The sequence below is a fragment of the Magnolia sinica genome, chromosome 11 (genome assembly GCF_029962835.1).
Source record: "Magnolia sinica isolate HGM2019 chromosome 11, MsV1, whole genome shotgun sequence".
In the NCBI taxonomy this organism is placed as follows: Eukaryota; Viridiplantae; Streptophyta; class Magnoliopsida; order Magnoliales; family Magnoliaceae; genus Magnolia; species Magnolia sinica.
The window spans coordinates 58,902,668-58,922,401 of record NC_080583.1 but is presented as its reverse complement, the minus strand read 5'-3'; the positions used below and the strand labels follow the sequence as shown (position 1 = coordinate 58,922,401).

Below are 19,734 nucleotides of genomic sequence, written 5' to 3'. Positions count from 1 at the left end.
AAACCTGTTGATTCTTTCTTAACGTCCAGTTTTTGAATCTCATTCAACATGTTTACAGCTTCCTCCTCCCTGCTGCTTAGGACTTCTTTCTTCCACCCATTTATCTTACACCACTGATTTTATACTTTCTTATATCATTTCAGTAAAATCATTGAAAACATTAACCAGTCTCTATTGAAAAGCAAAATGTAACAAATTGTTGAAAACATTAATTGATTTCACCGTGGATGCTATGTTGTGTGTGGCATAGGCTATGTAGTGTGTACCATATGCTACATGCAATTTAAGCTATTTTCATGGGCTACATAGAGCGAAGGCTAGGCTTTCGTACAGTGTAAGAGTAGGTGCGAGAATTGGAGTCGTTTTTAGGTTCTTGGTTGAGCAAGTGATGCTCAATGAACATTTTATTAATTGTCATAGCTGATTCTCTTGCTAAGAAGAGAGTCAAGAGTGGCTTTTATAATTGTTTCTGTTGTTCATAAAATAATTGTTTATCAAAAATCATCTTAGTGAAAGTATGGAATCAACTCTTTCGTCATTATATCTATAAAATCTTAATAATTTGGTAAGAAGTGGTATAATAACAAACAGTACAAAATTGATTGAGGTAAAGGTGTTCTTGGTTGGATTGTGCAGTAGGTTTGTAGGAAGAAAGGTTGGTGCTGATGTGAGCGAAACACCATTGATAGAAGGTTCCTGCCAATATGGGTGGCTTAGAGATGAACTGAACTAACTTATTGTGTAGTCATGGTGACACTGACAATGTGACAGAATTCTTCGATTCCTGCCCCTGTTGGGTAAGTGATATCACAAGAACAAATGCCTTGATCTTAGTGTGCAGGCTCTTGGGTGTCTGTATTGGTTTTGTACTATTTGATTCTTGTATTCAGTGCATGAAGTCCTGGCTTCATTGGGATGTTAAGAGCAGTGTTCGAAATATTGGTATCGCGTTATGTTTCTCACCATTGGGATACAGATACGTATCGGTTATCGTATGGGATATATCGGTTGTATCGCATAATGTATCGTTGTTGTTGGAAACACAGGGAAACATTTGGAAATTGGTCGACTTTTTCAATGAAACTTCAATGATTGTTAACAAAGACATCAATACACTTAAAAACCAAAACATTACAAAAAAACAAGTGCACATGATAGGTTTTCTTTGTATGGGGTCTTAATCTAAGTATATTCAAAGTCTATTCATATAATTTATCAATTTAATGTGGAAACACAAGCAATACATTCAAAAACAGAAGAAGAATCATTAGATTAGATTACATACATGTTTGGTTTTTTATGTTTGGACACAATGATTGCAACCATTGTTCGAAATATCGGTATCGCATTACATATCGCACCCTTGGGATACGAATACGTATCGGTTATTGCATGGGATATGTCGGTCGTATCGCGTAATGTATTGTTGTTGTTGGAAACATGAGGAAACGTTGGGAAATTGGTCAAAATTTTCAATGAAACTTCTGTGATTGTTAAAAAAGACATCAACACACACATAAATCAAAACATTACAAAAAACAAGTGCACATAATACGTTTTCTTTGTATAGGGTCCTAATCTATGAGCTATCTAATTGAATTGATGCAAGTATATTCAAAGTCTATTCATATAATTTATAAATGTAAGAAGATGTGTGGAAATACAAGCAATACATTCAAAAGCAAAAGAAGAATCACTAGATCAGGTTACATACATGTTTGATTTTATGTTTGGACACAAAGATTGCAATTGATTTGTGAGAAATTGAGAAATTTTGATTTTTTTTAATTTTCCGGAACTTGGCCAATCTCCTCTAAATCTCAAAATTAAAGCTCCCAATGCATGATTTTTCATGCAAAACATGAAAAATCATGGATTTGTAACAATTTGACATTGATTTAACATGATATATATATATATATATATATATATATATATATATATATATATATATATATATAAAGATGATCGAAAATGCTCACTGGATCGAACATGTTGGATATATCCCACTACTTGTGCGTTTCGTATTGCACAGGTAGGATATAAGATATATCGTGGGATATATCGGCTGATATCATCGATACTTAAAACACTGATTGCAACTATTTTGTGAGAAGTTGGATTTTTTTTCTCAAATTTCCGCAACTCGGCCCGTGTCCTCCAAATCTCGAAAGCGAAGCTTCTAATCCAAAACAGGAAGAATCATGGATTTGTAACAATTTGACACTGATTTAACATGATTTATAGAATTTAAAAAAAAAAGAATCGAAAATAAAAATGCTCACCGGATCGAACGTGTGGGATATATCCCACTAGTTGTGCGTTTCATATCGCACAGGTGGGATACAAGATATATTGTGGGATATATCGGCTGATATCGTCGATATTTAAAACACCGGATAAGGGTAGAAATTAAAGAGGAGAGGTTTATTATAATGCCTCAGGTTTGTATAGCCCAGGCATATGCTCCACATGTGTGAAGTTAGATCATGTGGGAAACATCCGAGGCTTCTATTGGCTGGGCCACACCGTTAAATGTCGTTGCCCAAAACTCATGCTTGTCAACTGATCATGTGGCCAGTGTGTACGAAACAAATGGACAGCAAGGAAACTTGGTCGAGCTGTCCATTTTGTTATACAAAATGTGGCCTGCAGGATGAGTGAGCCTGCTTGATTCATGGGCTAAGGCATCTACATGATGTGGCCGTCCTGGCGAGGATGGTTCAAATGTTCCACATGTGTCTTGTTGGCAATTTGGCACATTTGGAGCTGTGTATGGGGCCTGCGCTGTACAATCATGCGGGATTACATGCCTTTTAATGAGGATATTTGAATGTTAGCTTGTAAGGGTAATGATTTTTGTAGAATGGCCATTTTGATGTGCTCCAGAGGAAATGCTAACCATATGGAGTTTTTTTGACATTTCATAATCATGCTCATGGCCTTGTCCTACCTATTTGGAGCCAGCATTTCCATTAATGGTTGTTGTTAAACTCCAGTGGAATGAGATAATCATCTGATTGCAAAGGGATAATGAGATAATTATCATTTCAATCAAAACAAGTTGACAATGAGCAGAAGATAACCAAGAGATATACACCACTAGTATGGTGCTCTGCATGTAGACACAAAACAGTGTACACCACCAGTATGGTGTTCTGTACGTACACACAAAGCTGTGTACTTAACACTAGCCCCCAAGCTGGAGCATGTATATCATACATGCCAAGCTTGTAATGATTTTAGAGACTGGGAGAAGCTGTTGTACTTTCGATGACTGTGGCGGTTGGGATTTAGGCCATTGGCATTCTTGGTGGTTGTCAAGGATGTATTATTCTCAGTTGCTGTTGTATTATGCAGCAAAACTTCCGGTGGTGGGAGGACATTCTGACAACACTTTCGGTGGCTGTAGAATATTCTGATAGCACTTCCTGTGGCTATATGATGTGTCACCATCTCTTCTGGTGGCTGGGTGATGATTTGGCAGCACTTCCGATGGATATATGACAGTCCGGCAGCACATATGGTAGTTGATGACAAATAACGAGGCCCTTTTTATTTCCGAGCAGATCTACAGAGGCCATTAAATCTGACAGCAAGGGAGAGCCCTTGAAATTGTAAGAAAGGAAAAATAATAGAGATTGGAAAGAAGAAGGTAGCATGGCTCCGATACTATGTTAAACTCCAGAGACTACATTATGGAAGATGTGGAGATGTGAGAAAGACAGGAAGAGAGGGGGTTGTGGTATATATCTCTCCTCAGCAATAAACCTCTGATTACAAAAGGATAATGAGATAATTATCATTTGAATCAATACTAATCAAGAATAACTAAAAGATGACTAAGAGATATATACCAGTATGCTGCTCTGCATGTGCACACAGAATAGTGTTTACCACCAGTATGGTGCTCTGCACGTGAACACATAGCCGTGTAGTCTAACATTTGCCAAAAATTTAATAATTGACTGCCCACTGAACATCAAAACCCAGGCCTGGAACAAGCATGTGCATCACTACCAGATCCTGTTCCTTTCTTTACAGAATGCTTAGTACCAATACATGTAGAAATTTTGCACTCATAATGTCTATGGAATACATTCTTAGTTTATTCCAAATACCCACTACCCCCCATTCTTCTGTCGTCACATTATAAGGCTTTGGCACAATATTCTGAGGTTTGCAGCTCTGATTGAGTATGGATCATGCCTCAGTGATCTGGACTGATTCTGTAAGAAGTAAAGAATTGAACATGGAAAAAAGTAGATTCGAGTAGGAAAGTATGCACCAAATTTAAGATGTCTTCAAAAGCCTTCATGATATGCAGGTAATCCGATTGCTTGTGGCGTCCACCCCTTTGATCTGATTACTCGCAGGGTCCACTAACCTGATCTGATTGCCGTTGGAAGATATTTGCAATCTTGGCCCTGGATTATTATTATTATTATTATATTTTAATGATGCACCAATTAACCATGGCATGGAAGCAAAGAGCTCGCCCTCAAGTTTAGTTTTGGTGCAAACCCATCTGCATGACCTTCCTTTGTATCACGTCTTTTTCGGGTTCAACGGATGTCGATGATGTAATCCTATGCCTCGGGTCTGTGCAGCTGATGTTGGATTGTTGTAGATCACTCCAATTTCTCTTTTGTTTTCGTGCAACCCATCCATTGTTCTTCAATTTCTTTCAAGGCCTTGGAAATGCTCCCTCAAATATTTGACTCACGATTGATGTGCTCAGATTTGCTTCAATACACTCCTTATCAAGATTGGTTGTTCTGACTGTTGATCAGTCTGCCAATTCTTTGAATCCATATAATGGTGCATCTGTTGGTTGATCCATTGGTGGATTCAGGTGGCTCCAACTGTCAATGTATCAGTTGATCCATCAGTGGATTAATCGACCAATCCATCAGTACCTTCTGTCATATGGTGCTAGTTTTTCCTTTGATTTCCTAGATCCCTTCTTTGATTGTTCTTCTGGTCCAGTCTTTGATCAATCAGCAGATTCAACAAGCAATTCCTCAGCCAATCTGACCTTTGATCCATCAATATATACACCCATGGATTCATCCTTAGATTCATTGGTTGACTCTTCCTTCAATTTATACATTGATTTTTCATGTACTTCTTGATATTCAAATCTTCTTAGGCATTGGCTTCATCGGGGACCTTTTCCTACTCTCAAGGGCTACCCACATGGAACTGTAAACCGATTTTTCATGAAAATGTGAGATGCATCCATGGAAAACAGCTCTCTCTCTCTCTCTCTCTCTCTCTCTCTCTCTCTCTCTCTCTCTCTCTCACCTTTTTTAACGGTGAACAATTCATCTCCTTTTACCATTTATTGTTTATAAAATCCCTACAGAAAACAAGTGAAATTAATTAATTAAAAAAAAACCTGTACTTGATTGAAAGAACCCTAAAAATGATAGAAAAATCCTAATTGAGTGCAAAAGTCCCCAAATCATCATCATCATCTAAGCCTTATCCCAATTAATTAGGGTCAGTTACATGAATCCAATTTCGCAATTCCACCCTATCCAAGACCATCCCTTTAGTTAAACCATAGGTCATCGAGTCTTTTCATATTACCTCCATTGACATCCTTTTGGGTCTTCTCCTTGCCCTTTAGAGTCTTCACCTTGTACCTACTCACTCTTACGATTCTTGGTCTCTATTGCATATGGCCAAACCATCTAATTGTACTTTCCCTCATCTTATTATCTAGTGGTGCTACTCCTAAGTTCCCTCAAATGCATTCATTTCTAATTCTATACTTCCTCGTCATGTTACTCATCCGTTTCAACGTCCTCATTCAGTTACACTATCACTCATCCATTTCAACATCCTCATTTAGTTACACTGTCACTCATCCATTTCAATGTCCTCATTCAGTTACACTCATCCTATGAACACGTTGTTCTTTGACCGCCCAACATTCTGTCCCATAAAGCATGGTTGGTCTTGTAGCTTTCCTATAAATTTTCCCTATTAATTTGAGTGGTACATGACGATCACATTAAATTTCAGAGGCACATCTCCATTTCTTCAAACCAGACTTTTTTGGTATGCAGGAATCTGAAATGACCTCGATTTTGGCTTCCATCCAGGAGTTGGATTTGTTGGAGGAAACAGGTCAGTTGATTGAAATGGAGATCGAATTCAAGGCCCATTTGTCAGCGGAATATTGTCCTAGATTGAAGGAAGAGGAGATCAAAAGGCGCCAAAGATCAAGAGTGACTTGGCCTTAAAGAAGGTGATAGGAACTCTAGATTTTTCCAATCCTATGCTAACGTCAGGAGGCAAGCGAACACAATAACATCTATTATGGTGGAAGATGAGCTTAGATCAGATGAGAATTCCATCTCTTCTTTTGTTAAGTTTTTATCTGAATTACTATCTAACTCTGATGTTTGTAGACCCTCTCTAGACAACCTCCACATCAGATCCTTACAGGATTCCAATGTGGAGCTTTTAGAAAGGTCATTCTGTATAGATGAAATCAAAGAGGCCGTGTGAGACCTGAGAAGGTATAAAGCCTCAGGCCCTGATGGATTCCTGGCGGCTTTTTTTTTTTTTTTTTTTTTTCTAGGTTTTTTGGGACACGGTTACCCCAGATCTGTGGTCTTTTGTGTTTGACTTCTTCTTCAACAATAGAATAGCTTCCGAATTGGGTAACACCTTCCTCACTCTTATTCCTAAGGCGGAAGGGGCTCAAAACATTAAGGACTTCTACCCCATTAGTCTTATTGAAAGCCCTTACAAATTTCTCTTAAAAGTTCTGAGCCAGAGATTGAGATCTGTGATCCCCAAGATCATTTCCCTCTTTCAATTTGCCTTTGTGGAAGGGAGACAAATCTTTGACTCTTTGCTCTTAGCCAATGAATGCCTTGATTCTCAAGATAGGTCTAAGAAACCTGATATTTTATGCAAATTGGATCTGGAAAAGGCTTACGACCATGTCAATTGGGCTGTCTTGGACCATATGATGGATAGCTTGGGTTTCGGCTTCAAATGGTGTGCATGGATCAAATCTTATATTACCTTTCCCAAGTTCTCTATTCTTATAAATGGTTCTCCGTTTGGGTATTTCAGGTCATCCAGGGGGCTGTGTCAAGGAGATCGTATGTCTCCATTTTTTGTTTGTGCTGGTGACAAAGGCGCTAAGTGGCATGCTTTCGAGAGGCCAACAAATAGGCCTCTTTAGAGGAATTTTGATCCCTAATTTTGATATGTCGATCTCACATTTGTTGTTTGCAGATGACTTTCTTCTGTTCCATGAAGCCAAGGAAAATCAGGTGGTGATGTAGAGAGGGTCGTGGATAGTTACATGGCCAAGATGGATCAGAAAAGGCCCAGTCGACGGCATAAGTGATCCGGACCATTGGATCTTAAATCAGGCTTATCTCGCAATCCGGAATGAGTTATCGGACATAAAATATATGATTTTGGGGTAGAATGAGCTACTTTAGCCACCCAACCCAGCAATGCCGGGTTGCCCAAGCCGGATTTGCAAAATACCGCTAGATCGATGGTCGTTTCCCTATTTTAATTCCATTTTTACTATAAATAGTAAGTTTTAGTTTGATTATAACTCTTCATCCATTGGGCTTTAGGAGTTGCGTCCAACGTGAAAAGAGCTTAGAAAAATTAGGAGAACAGCTTGGTGAAGCCAAATAGGACACTTACTATTTTTGGCCGAAAACCTTGAGCAATAGTACACATCACGACCGTCTATAAATAGTAAGTTTACTATTTATAGTATGTTGCGAATTCTAGGAGTTTTAGTTGTAGTTTGATTCTGATTTCTTTCCCATTGCTTGGTACCCCTATTTAGAGGGTGTGAACTCGTTTTTATTTATTCATCAATCAATTTCGAATTTTATAAAATTTATTTTCTATTTTGCTTGCTTTCTTTCTCGTGGATTCGAGAAGTCTCTATGAGGAGTCCAGAGAAGTTCCGTGGATTCGGAATAGTTATTCCCTTGAGGAAGACGGTGCTCAACCTCACGTCCTCCCCTGTGTCAGGTGGCCCTCCTTAGTGTCACAATCACGTGGTTCCAAGTGGTTTCAAGCATGAATATTAATTTATACAAGACCGAATTCTTTAGAATCAATCTCGAAAATGGGGTTTGCTTTTCTTTGGCCGACTCTTTTGGGTGCAAGGTTAGTTATCTCCCAACCCTATACTTAGGATTACCGCTCTGGATAGGCAATCCCCCTATTTCTTTGTGGGATAAGATCTTAGAAAGAATGGAATGGAAACTCTTAGCCTGAAGGCTGAATCTCCTTTCTTTGGGAGGGAGAATTAACCTCATTAAAGCCTCTCTCTCAAACCTCTCGGTTTATTTCCTTTCCTTATTCAGATGTCCCAAATCAGTGATCAATAAGATTGACAGACTCCGAAGGAACTTCATATGGCAAGGGGGTTTGGTTGGAGGAAAATTCCCCCTTCTGAAGTGGAGAGAGGTTTGTTCTTCTTATGATAATGGAGGGGCTAATATTAGAGATCTAACTCTGTTTAATGAGGCTCTATTAGGTAAATGGGTACAGAGATTTGGCAGCGAACACCATTGTTTGTGGCATCAGATTGTGGCAGCTAAATACGGGGCATCTCCAACAGGGTGGTGAACTAAAAAGTCATCCCCCTATTGAGCTTCTTTCCTTTGGAAAGGTATTGTTAAGATGGCCCAACCGATGCTTGAGAGAACCTCTTTCTCCGTGGGAAATGGAGAAAATACCATATTTTGGTTAGATATTTGGATCGGCAACTGGTCGCTAGCAGAAACCTTTCCTTCTATATTTGCTATCTCAGCCAATCCAAATGCCCTGGTGAAAGAGTGTTTCAACCCCTTTGCGTGTGGAGGAACTTGGTCTCCTCTTCTCGGGAGGAATCTATCTTATGTTGAAATCCAAGATCTTATGTATTTGCTCTCTGCTTTGCAAGAAGCTCCTTTGCCCACCCCTTCGAAACCGAAAGATGAAATCAGATGGTCATTCTTGCCCTCGAGTAGATTCTCAGTCAAGTCCTTCTACAAGTCTTTATTAGCTTCTTCCTTCTCCGGCCCCTGTCACACCAGCCCTATATGGTTTTATGGAGTGCCGCCAAAGGTGGCTGCCTTTGGATGGCTTGTGGGTAGAAGGAGAATTCTTACAATCGACAATCTTAGGAAGCGTGGGATGTAGATTCCTAATGCACGCCTATTCTGCCTCAAAGCTGAAGAATCGGTAAATCATCTTGTGATCCATTGCAAATTTTCTTCCGATATATGGTGGAGCATCTTCAAACTAGCAAGGATTTCTTGGGTCATGCCCTACTCAATCGAAGAACTTCTGACAAGTTGGCATGCGGAAGCAGGTGGAGCTCTAGGTAAAAGGAAATGGAGGATGATCCTTTTAGCTGTTGTTTGGCCTATTTGGGCTGAGCATAACAACGGATGTTTCAGGAACCTCTCTTCTTCGAAGGCGGGCGTTTTCTCTAGAGTTCTAGTTTTGTTTAGAGACTAGGCCCCCTGATTGAGGGGGGTTTTTGCTTCTAGTTTTATTTTGTTTTATTTTTCTTGGCCCTTTTGGCGTCTTTGTCTTTGGGCTTTGTAGCTCGAGTCCTTTTTCTTTTTCGGTTTTCTCTCTTTGTTTCCTTTCCCCTGTTTCTCTCTTTTTTGTTATTTTGTAGTTCTGGTTTCTTTCAATAAAAAAAACTTTAATTCATGGACAATACATTTGCAACACCTTGCAAAGAGTTGGAGTTGGAGAGCGAATACTCGGGCTCATATTTTTGCTCTACAATATCCATCTTGGAGTCAGAAACGAGATGAAAGTGTAGCTATGGGAAAACATCTGGTTCATGGAGGCGCCTCTAAGTTGTACGAGCATCTATATGCAGTAGTTGATAACAAAGGAGCACCTGTCATCAATTTCTATCATGGTTTGGGGGGTAAGCTTGTTTGGTCTCCTTTTCATTGAAATCTTTAAGATGAGGAAATCATTAGCTTATCCCATCTGCTCGCAACGATGGTGGAAATATACATTCCCTAGGATGCTCTGGATAGGAGGATGTGGCCTAGAAACAATCGGAAAATTATCGGTTAGATCGATGTTTCACGCTGATGGCGTATTGACGAAGCCATTCGCTGTCCTGCCATAGTTCCTACGAAGGTGAGGCATTCATTTCGACAACTTTTCTGAACAAGATCTTGACCATTGATCATCTAAAAAATAGAGGCACAATGATTCCTAACTGGTGTATCAAGTGTTGCATTGACATAGAATCAGATCAGTTACCGATTCACTACGGTTTTGAAAAAGAGGTGGTCTGCGGTGTTAATCAAATTTGGTGTGGATCAGGTTTTTCCTAAATTGGTCCTGGAATTAGTTGGTACTTGGTCATCTCCGGCCTGGGCTTCTGTATGCCGTCTCCTATGTGAAATGGTTGTTCAGGATTCCTTGTGGCCCCTATGGAACAACTGAATATTTAAAGGAAAATTGGCACAGGCTCCAGTGGTAGTCAAAAGAATTTTCAACATAACTACTCAAGAAATCGAACCACAAATTTAGAGGTTTCCCTCACCGGGTGGTGAGTTCTTACTGGGATGTAATCCATTGCCATCCGAACAGCATGAAAAGTGTTGCATGATGGCATCCTCTCTGTCCCTTTTAAGGTTAATTTTAACAGATATTCCTTTGGCAACCCTCGATTTGCTTGGGTTGGGGTGGTGGTTCGGGATGCTAGTGGCAATGTGCTTATGGAGTTTTCAAGCCCTATAGGCATGCAAGAATCTAAAATACAGAGGATGGGGCTTTGCTTCAAGCAATCAAAGTGGTTTAACCTACCAATTCTTCCCGTTGATCATAGAGGGTGAGTATAAAAATGATACATCTTGGGTGAAGGGTGGGATTGGTCCATGGAGATTAGCCAACAAGTTGGTGGAAGTTGTAGACCTCTAACACTGAGGATGCATATGCCATCCAACCTGTTCATCTGTTGCACCCCCACCATGATGCCCCAAGAATCAAGTTGATCCAAAATGAAGGTGGGCCTCACACCAGTTGAATCTGGAGTTTTTGGTCACAATCTACATTGTTTTCTATGTTGCTTGTAAGAAATTATGTTCAAATGTATAACTTAAACCTCTCTTTAAACCGGGGCGGGGACACCCTATCGTCATTTTTTTTAAAAATGTATGACTTAAACCTCATCAACTTAAAATTCATTATTTATACTAGTTTACTGAGTTATCTAACTTCTGTACATGGTTTGGATGCAAGACATGTCTGCTACCATCCATGGTACCATTTAATAAGTGGTATGTCACCCTTTCAACTCATATGACTGGCAAATATGTCACTTGATCCTAACTGACCAGTTGATGGGGATCACTTCATGCTTCAAAACATCAAGTGGGTGTTATCTAATTATTCTGTCTTTGCAAATTTTTTCTTGGCCATTGCTCTTTATTTAGGATCTGATACAAACTTCCACTAGTGTTTCATCCCTAATAGCTGGATCCATCTCATTGCGCACCAGTCAGTAGTGTGCACAGTTGGTACCATTACTATACATATTGTTCCAAGTATTGGCAATATTATCGATAATATCGCTGAGTATCGCCAGGTCAGCGATACCAATGACACTGGTAATATCAGAAATTCCAGGTATCGATGATATATCTCTGAGTATCGCCAATGTTTTCGACTGTGTAAATCCCAGGTGTTGTTTGTATCGCTAGTGTATCAACAGTATTTCAATAATATCGCCAATGTATCATCAATGTATCAATATGGCCTAAAATCTGTTTATTAAAAAAATCCATTTCAAAAGGTGCATGGTTGTATAATGACATGCATGTTTGTATATGCATGCATGCATGGATGGATGGATGGATGTACGTATGCATGCATGCATGGATGGTTGGATGGACGTATGTATATATGTGTGCATGCATGCATGCATGTATGGATGGATGGATGATGCATGTGCGTATATATGTATGTGTCATTGTATGTATATATGTATGCATGCGTGGATGATTGGATGGATGGTTGGATGGATGGATCATGCATGTGTTTGTATGTATGTATGTGCATGGATGGATGGATGGATCCACCATGTTTCCCCGATGTTTCCTTGAGTCAATGATACATGCTTTTAGGCCCCCATTAAAGAGAAACTTACTATTTGATTCCTAAATATGCAAATGTGTATTTTATGCTATTATTTGATTCTTAAATATGCAAACATGTGTATTTCCGGATCTGAAGTATCATTGGAAAATTCTACCATTTTCCCTATATTTCCCCATTGTTTCCCTGAGTCAACATTATATGCTTCTAGGCCTCCATTAAAGGGAAACTTATTATGTATGCGTCTTTTTTTGCAATTATTTGATTCCTAAATATGCAAATATGTATATTTTAGCATCTACTAAAGTTTCTTCGAGAAATTCCACCATTTCCCCCATGTTTCCTGAATGTTTCCCTCAGTCAGCAATACGTTTCCGAGTATCCACAATATGTTTCTGAGACATGTTTCTGTATCCTCTGTCAGTAATACATGTTATGATACCAATGCTACGAATGCTGACTATACAATACCTGATATTCACAACTCTTAAAACAATACATTTTTAATGGAAAGGACGGGCATGCCAGCTGTTAAGATGGACTGATATTTTGCCTGAGTCATTGGCTATTCTTGATCTGTGTTGCCTGTTATGCTTCAAAATGATATAGCAGCCCCTGTATCATTCAAGGGGTGCCATGATACTGAATTTGCGTATGCATTCAGCGATATATCAAACAAGATCTTGGCTCTGATAAGTACTAGGTTCTGGCCACCTTGCAGTGTGTGGTGTGGGTTGTGTTAATCTCATGACTTGTGACTATATGCTTGATCTGTGACTCAGTGGATTGCTGCAACTTGATGGTCATTTCTTTCATTTATTTAGCTGATTTCTTAACTCGATCATCTAATTACCTTGATCTACTGAAGGACTAATCACCTGCAACCCAGTTTCTATTCCTTCAGAAATTTTATTTTCCGATTTTGCTCTTGAAACTATAGATTCATGGGCAAACTGCTTGTAGGAAAGGCTATACATAAAGTTTCTACAACCGGTTATAGGCAATCAGTGATCATGGTTTTAGATATCATCAGAATGGAATCGAATCAGTTGTGTTAACTTGGTATCAGTGAAGAATGAAATGAGTCATTGGTTGAGTCCCACCCCAAAAGCAGGCTGAGTCAGAACGAACCCGACCAAGTCAGAATGAGTTGGGGCAAGTCGTACTGGTTTCGGTCTCCAGGTGATTCACACTCTCAGACTGTACTTAAAACCAGGGTGGTCAATCTAATATCCTGGCCATTTTTCCATATTTCACCCGAACCCAGTGAAGTAAGGTAATTCCGAAACCAATATTTAAGAACCATGGTGTTCAATCCACCATCTTTGTTATTTATCCATATTTCATTTTAATCATTAATTGCCTCAATTTATGATGCTTTTAACTTTTTCAATTTTATTGTATGCTTGATCAGGATGTAGATTGGTGCTACTGGATGTGTTGTTCTTTGCATCTTTCTTTTTCTTTATGCTTTTCACCTATTCAGTTCCTTTTAATATTGCCAGTTTCATATGGGTACCTGTTTGTTACAGGGAAATGTAGAAGCAAATCAAATTCCTTTTCTCCAGTTCTCTGTCATGAGCAATCACCAACATCAACCAAATCGATACAAACTGAGCTTAAGAAAGCTCATGAACTTCCAGCATTACCTTTGGCAGATAAGAGTAAAAGAGAAGCATCATTTATAGAAAATGCAACATGCAGTATACAGATCCCTAGAAGTCCTCGTCTCAACATCTCTAACCATTCAGCACCAGTGACTCCTCAAATACCTACTCGCTTTTCAGATGTTTCTTCCACTGATGATGTCAATGCTGCATCTCCCCTGGTTTCGTCTTGGAAACAACCAGCGAACCGCATAATCCGTGTTCCTGTAGCAGCTCAGGCACTTCCTTGTATTAATGGGTCTGCTGCATTGAATGTGCAGACCAAGAGTTCTAACCCCTCTATTCAAAGTCCCAGACATAATTGGGACCTCAACAGCAATTTGAGCTTGCACCCAAGTTTCGGAAGTGAAGTATGCTACCAGAATGGTTTCAACAATGGGTCCTCCTCAGAATCTAATGTGCCCCATGTAGTACCTTTGATCGGCTTTGAAAAGCTGAACCCAGATGTTGGTGATTGTTCAGCTTACAACCCCGTTGAGGGTGGTGTGCCTGGAAAGATATTAACGGGTTTGCATTTCCAGGACGTGAAGTCTGCAAATGATATAAATTTGAATGTCTGTCTTCCGAATGGCTTCCGAGAGGAAGTTGATCACCGAAGCGATCATGTGCTCATTGGAGGGGAAAGGAAACACAGAGATTCTCGGATGTCGTGGCTTAGAACAAGACCAGTCTGTAACGAATCCAGAAGTCTTGGAGATGGTGCAGCCCAGATGGATCTGGGTTTCATAGAGGCTTGCTCTGGGCTGTTGTCTAGCCAAGATGCAAAGATCCAGCTGCTGGAGTGTGAAAATAAAACAGAAAAGGGTCCAGTTTTTTTAAAGGATTTCTCATCAACTTTGCATACTGAGGATGGAGAAACCTGCAAGACTGATCAGGCCGAGAGCCCGAGTAATAAGAACATTGGTTTTCCTGCCCTCAGCAAGTCTTCAAATTTCGAGGGTCAGCATGCTTTTAGCTCATCCTCCATGCCGTGTCGGATCCAATCTGAAATCAATGATGCTGAGAAGAGTGTGAGAGTTGGTTTGCTTCATGCAGATATTGCTTGTGATCTTCCACTGCATGACTCAGAAAAGCAGATTCATGCGGAGAATCCGGTCACACATAAGGGGATTGATAGCAATAGAACTATGGGTTCTACAGATCGTGAAATTAATTTGAATTCTAGAGTGGATATGTTGGATATTTCGTTTACATCCACGAATGATTCAGAGTTCTCCACTTCTGTTTCCGGTGCTCCCCTGGTGGATATTGCAGTTGCAATCGATTTGGAGACCCCTATCCTTCCAGACACATTCGAGTTCACCCCTCCCACCCCTCCCAGGGGACCTGTGGCAGCCAACAAACAGGTGACATCTACACAACCGAAGCAATGTGAGATGGAGGGCCCAAAGAATCTACTTGCCAGGACTGCAGCCGAGGCTATTGTTGCCATGTCATCAGAGATACGTAACCAGTCAGATGATGCCGGTTGTCACACCTCACCTGATGATCTGATGGACCCCCTACGTTGGTTCTCGGAGGTGGTTTTCTCAAACACAAGTGATCTTGATGGAAAAGCTGGAAGTTCAAGAGGTATGAGTGATGCTGATAAGGAAGCCTCAGACGATGAAGGGATTGACTTCTTTGAGGCCATGACATTGAAGCTGGTAGAAACCAAGGTGGAGGACGAATACCTTTGTAATAAGCTGCAACAGGAGCATGATAATCAAGATGATGATTCAGGCATCCCTCCATTACTATCCCGACCTCGGAGGCGTCAAACAAGGAGGCGGCGGCAACGGATGGACTTTCAGAAGGACATCCTGCCGGGTCTTGTATCTTTGTCAAGGCATGAGGTGACTGAAGATCTCCAATTGCTAGAAGGGCTGATGAGAGCTTTGGGTTGCTCTTGGCAAAGTGGGCTCTCAAGGAAAAACACGGTTAGAAATGGATGGCATTGTCGGGGAAGGGGTAGGAGGCAGCCAAGAGGTTTGGCTGCTGCGGCTCGGATGGGGAAATTGGTGGGCCAACCCCCATGGCAACCTAGTCATGGTGAAGTGGAACGCAAAGGGATAAGCCTACAAGGGTGGGGGAAGACAACAAGGCGTTGTCATCGGAGGCAGAGGTTACCGATGGCTGATGCTATATGAGATTTTTCCTTTGTTTTGTTTTTTTTTGTTTTTCTTTTTTATAGAGGGATATTTGGTTGTATGGAATTCTTCTATGGCTCCGAAGAGAGCGAGGAAGCTGGTTGCCATTCAATGAATGTATGTATGAATGAGGGTTTAGACTCCCTTGTTGGTTTTGCACCATTTTAAAAAAGGGTGGTGATTCAGTCCTCACATATGACAGTTGATGTGCAGGTATCCATAAAATCCAAATTATGGGCCCAATTGTTGATGGAGCCTGCATCAATTCATGCAATCTCAACCATCCAATCAATGGTTATCAACTGGTGAGTGATACAAATTTTAAGTGGAATTTTTTTTTATGTGGATAATACTATTTTGGGTGTGATTTTCATGTTATGCTCCATCCACAGTTGAATCAGCAATTTGGACATTCTGGGCTGCCCTACAATCATGCCATGTGCATGGTTGAAGTCACCACTATTTTCTTACTGGTGCTGAACCAACATAGGAATCTAGCACGCGAATCAGAATACCTTGGTATATACTCTGTTGTTGGCCCCGACATTTTGGGCTCTTCATCATCGTTCTTGAGTTTATTTACAGTGTATAATTCATATTAATGTCACATTGAAACACACACACACACAATGTCAGCTGTCACAACACCCTTGGGCTTTATTAGAGAAATAGGAAAAAATGAAAAAAAAAGAATAGAATAGAAGAGACTAGTTTCAGTTGGGGTGATTTCTTATTAAAGACTTGGCATCCACAGGTTCCTAAGCTGGCCAAAAATCACTGCAGATATGAGGTGGATGTTTTTCATGAACAATATATAAGATGTCATGTTTTGAAACCCAAACGGACCAAACTGCAGCAGCATCAGGTTCTACGTTTTCCAGTATAGAAAAGGAGATTCAATGTAGATGTTGTACGGGTAAAGACCGATAAGCAATATAACGGGTGGTTGAAATCATTTGCATTGTTATCCTTGTAATCTAGTTGAAACCATTGGTTGAACCAGGTTGGGACGCTACTGATAGTTATATCGTTTGAGCCTCTGTTATGGGTGCTAAGCACGAGAACTGATCACCTCAGGCATCAGTACCATACCTTGCTTCCTTTTTAGGAAGGCCCGCCCGACCATGAAACTAAGCTGATCTCTTCATTAAATGGGGCACACCTGTTTGTCGACTCAGACCGTTGGTTGCTCACCGATTTCAATGGTGTGTGTACCACAAGATGAGCAAAAAGCTGCGTTTTTTTTTTTTTACAGGAGATCTTAATGGTGGGGCTTACCGTTTTCACAGAACTGATCCCGCAGGAAAGATGGTCCAAGCTGTGGTACCTTGCCCGTCTCTTTGATCAATCAATTTTGGGCAAACAACTAGGGGCTCGGTTGACATCTCTACTCTAATCTAATAAGAGTTGTTTTTTTTTTTTTTTTTTTTTTTTTTTTTTTTTTTTTTTTTTTAAAATAAGAGCTATTCTGATAAATTCTTTTTATTATAGCTGTTGTTTTAAATAAGCTCGTTTGCTAAAATTATGTTTTCAAATAATAATAATAATAATAATAATCTTATAAGAAATAAGCCCATAGGAGCTTTTTCTAGGGATAGGTGATCTCATTTTTAAAGATCACAACTTCATTGCATCAATGTCCACTGCCCACCTTTGAGGTGGGTTGTCCATCATGAGGGGCTCACTTTTGATGTCTACCATCCATCATGTGGGGCGCACCATTTACGTGAATCATCCATCATGTTGGGCCACGTTGGATATGGGCCATCCATCATGCGAGACCTTGGATGTGAACCGTCCATTAGGTGAGACCCGATTAATGTGGATTGTCCATCATGAGGGGCCATATTTTGATGTGAGCCATCCATCATTTGTGGCCCACTCCATCCATTATGTGGACCACCTTGATGTGGACCATCCCTCTCCTTGATATGGATCATTCATTGCCCACCTTTAATGTCAATTGTCCATCACGTGGGCCCAACTTTAATGTCCACCGTCCATTATGTGGGTCCCACCTTTGATGTGGACCATCCATCAAGTGGCCCCAACTTAACATGGGTGATCCATCATGCTGGCCCACACTTTGATGTGGATCATCCATCATGTGGAGCCCACCTTGATGTGGACCATTCATCATGTGGAGGGTACCTTCAATATGAGTCATTCATCATGCGGGCTTACCTTGGATATCCACCATCTATTATGTGGGTCCCACCTTTGATGTGGACCATCCATCAAGTGGCCCCCACTTAACATGGATGATCCATCATGCTGGGCCACACTTTGATGTGGGTCATCCATCATGTGGAGCCCACCTTGATGTGGACCATTCATCATGTGGAGGGTACCTTCAATATGGGTCATTCGTCATGCGGGCTTACCTAGGATGTCCACCATCCATCATGTGTCTCCCACCTTTGTCATCGACCGTCCATCATGTGGGCCCACTTGATGTAGATAGTCTATCATGCGGAGCCATATTTTGATGTGGGCCATCCATCATGTGGGTCCCACCTTTGCCGTGAACCATCCATCATGTGGGGCCCAACCTTCAATATGGGTTTTCATCATGCAGGCGCACCTTCAATGTCAACCTTCTATCACGAGGTACCACCTTCGATGTCCACCATCCATCATGTAGATCCCACCTTTGATGTGGGTCATCCAACATGTGGGGCCACACTCAGATGTGGGGCATCCATCATGTAGGGCCCACCTTGATGTAGACCATTTATCTCGTGGAGCCCCACCTTTAATATGGGTTCCTCATCATTTGGGTCAATGTCAGAGAGATTATACAGAGGAGAGGGTGAGATGGAAATTACTTAAAAAGTTCAAGGGCAAACATGTCCAAAAATTAATAAAAAAATGTTTACCGATTAAGTTAGATAAGCCCTAAAAGAAAAGTATCCTCTCCCTCATTTTTTACGAGTTTCTTAACTAGTTTATAAAAAAAATAAGTTCTAAAATTACAACTTTTTCAAAAATAATATTTAAAAAATAAGCTTTTATATGTTTTTGTAAAAAAAATATAAGCAAATAAACTCTTATCGGTAGAAATGTCAAACAACTCTTAATGTGCGTGTACTGCACAATCAGTAATAATTGAGAGAAACCGATGCTCCATCACAAGCATCGCAGCTACTGGACACTCATCGAAGCTCAATGAAATTTTGGGTCGGTCTCATAGGTATATGATTGGTGGGCCATTAAAAGGATAATCTCATAGGTATATGATTGGCCATCAAAAGGATGATTTATTTGTCTTTGGACACCTGTTAGATAACTCAGACATCCACACAAGTGAATGACAGTGCTTTATTTCTAGACATCACTCCATCCCTCTCAAATTAAAAGCTGGTTTGAATATCTCCTTGAGGAATTTTATAGCAAGGTTTCATTATTAAAACTGATACTTTGTAACAATTGTGGACACCGCTCTTTAAGTGTTTGGATTATTGCAAGCACAGTTAGCAAAGTGGGTCAGTTAAACTGGTCACTGGGTTATGAAAACCATCGTCAGATGCAGGCCCGGAACTCGATTAACTTGGATGAGTGAAAATGGGTGAGCAGAGTCTTCTTTGGGAGTAAGTAGGGAAAAAGGGCATTTCTATTCCTCTGACAGCTCCTATGATATTTACCATTGAAGAAAGAACAGAGGATGAAGAAGAAAAAAGATACTGTAACTTCTTTTTTTCCTTCTTCTAATTTGTCAAAATGAATAAAAAGAAAATTATATATATATATATATATATATATATATATATATATATATATATATATATATATAGGGAAAAGGTTCTATGTGGTCT

At 40.2% G+C, this 19,734-nt stretch overlaps 1 protein-coding gene across 1 annotated transcript in view; it reads left to right on the top strand.

Annotated features, from left to right (window-relative positions):
* The window catches only part of LOC131219201 (uncharacterized), a 33,497-nt gene extending 17,000 nt beyond the window's left edge, over positions 1-16,497 (top strand). Inside the window, exon 4 of the mRNA XM_058214211.1 lies at positions 13,656-16,497. Coding sequence (XP_058070194.1) covers positions 13,656-15,919 — 2,264 coding nt within the window. The 3' untranslated portion in view covers positions 15,920-16,497. The remainder of the gene's footprint in view (positions 1-13,655) is intronic.
* Positions 16,498-19,734: the final 3,237 nt, after the last annotated feature.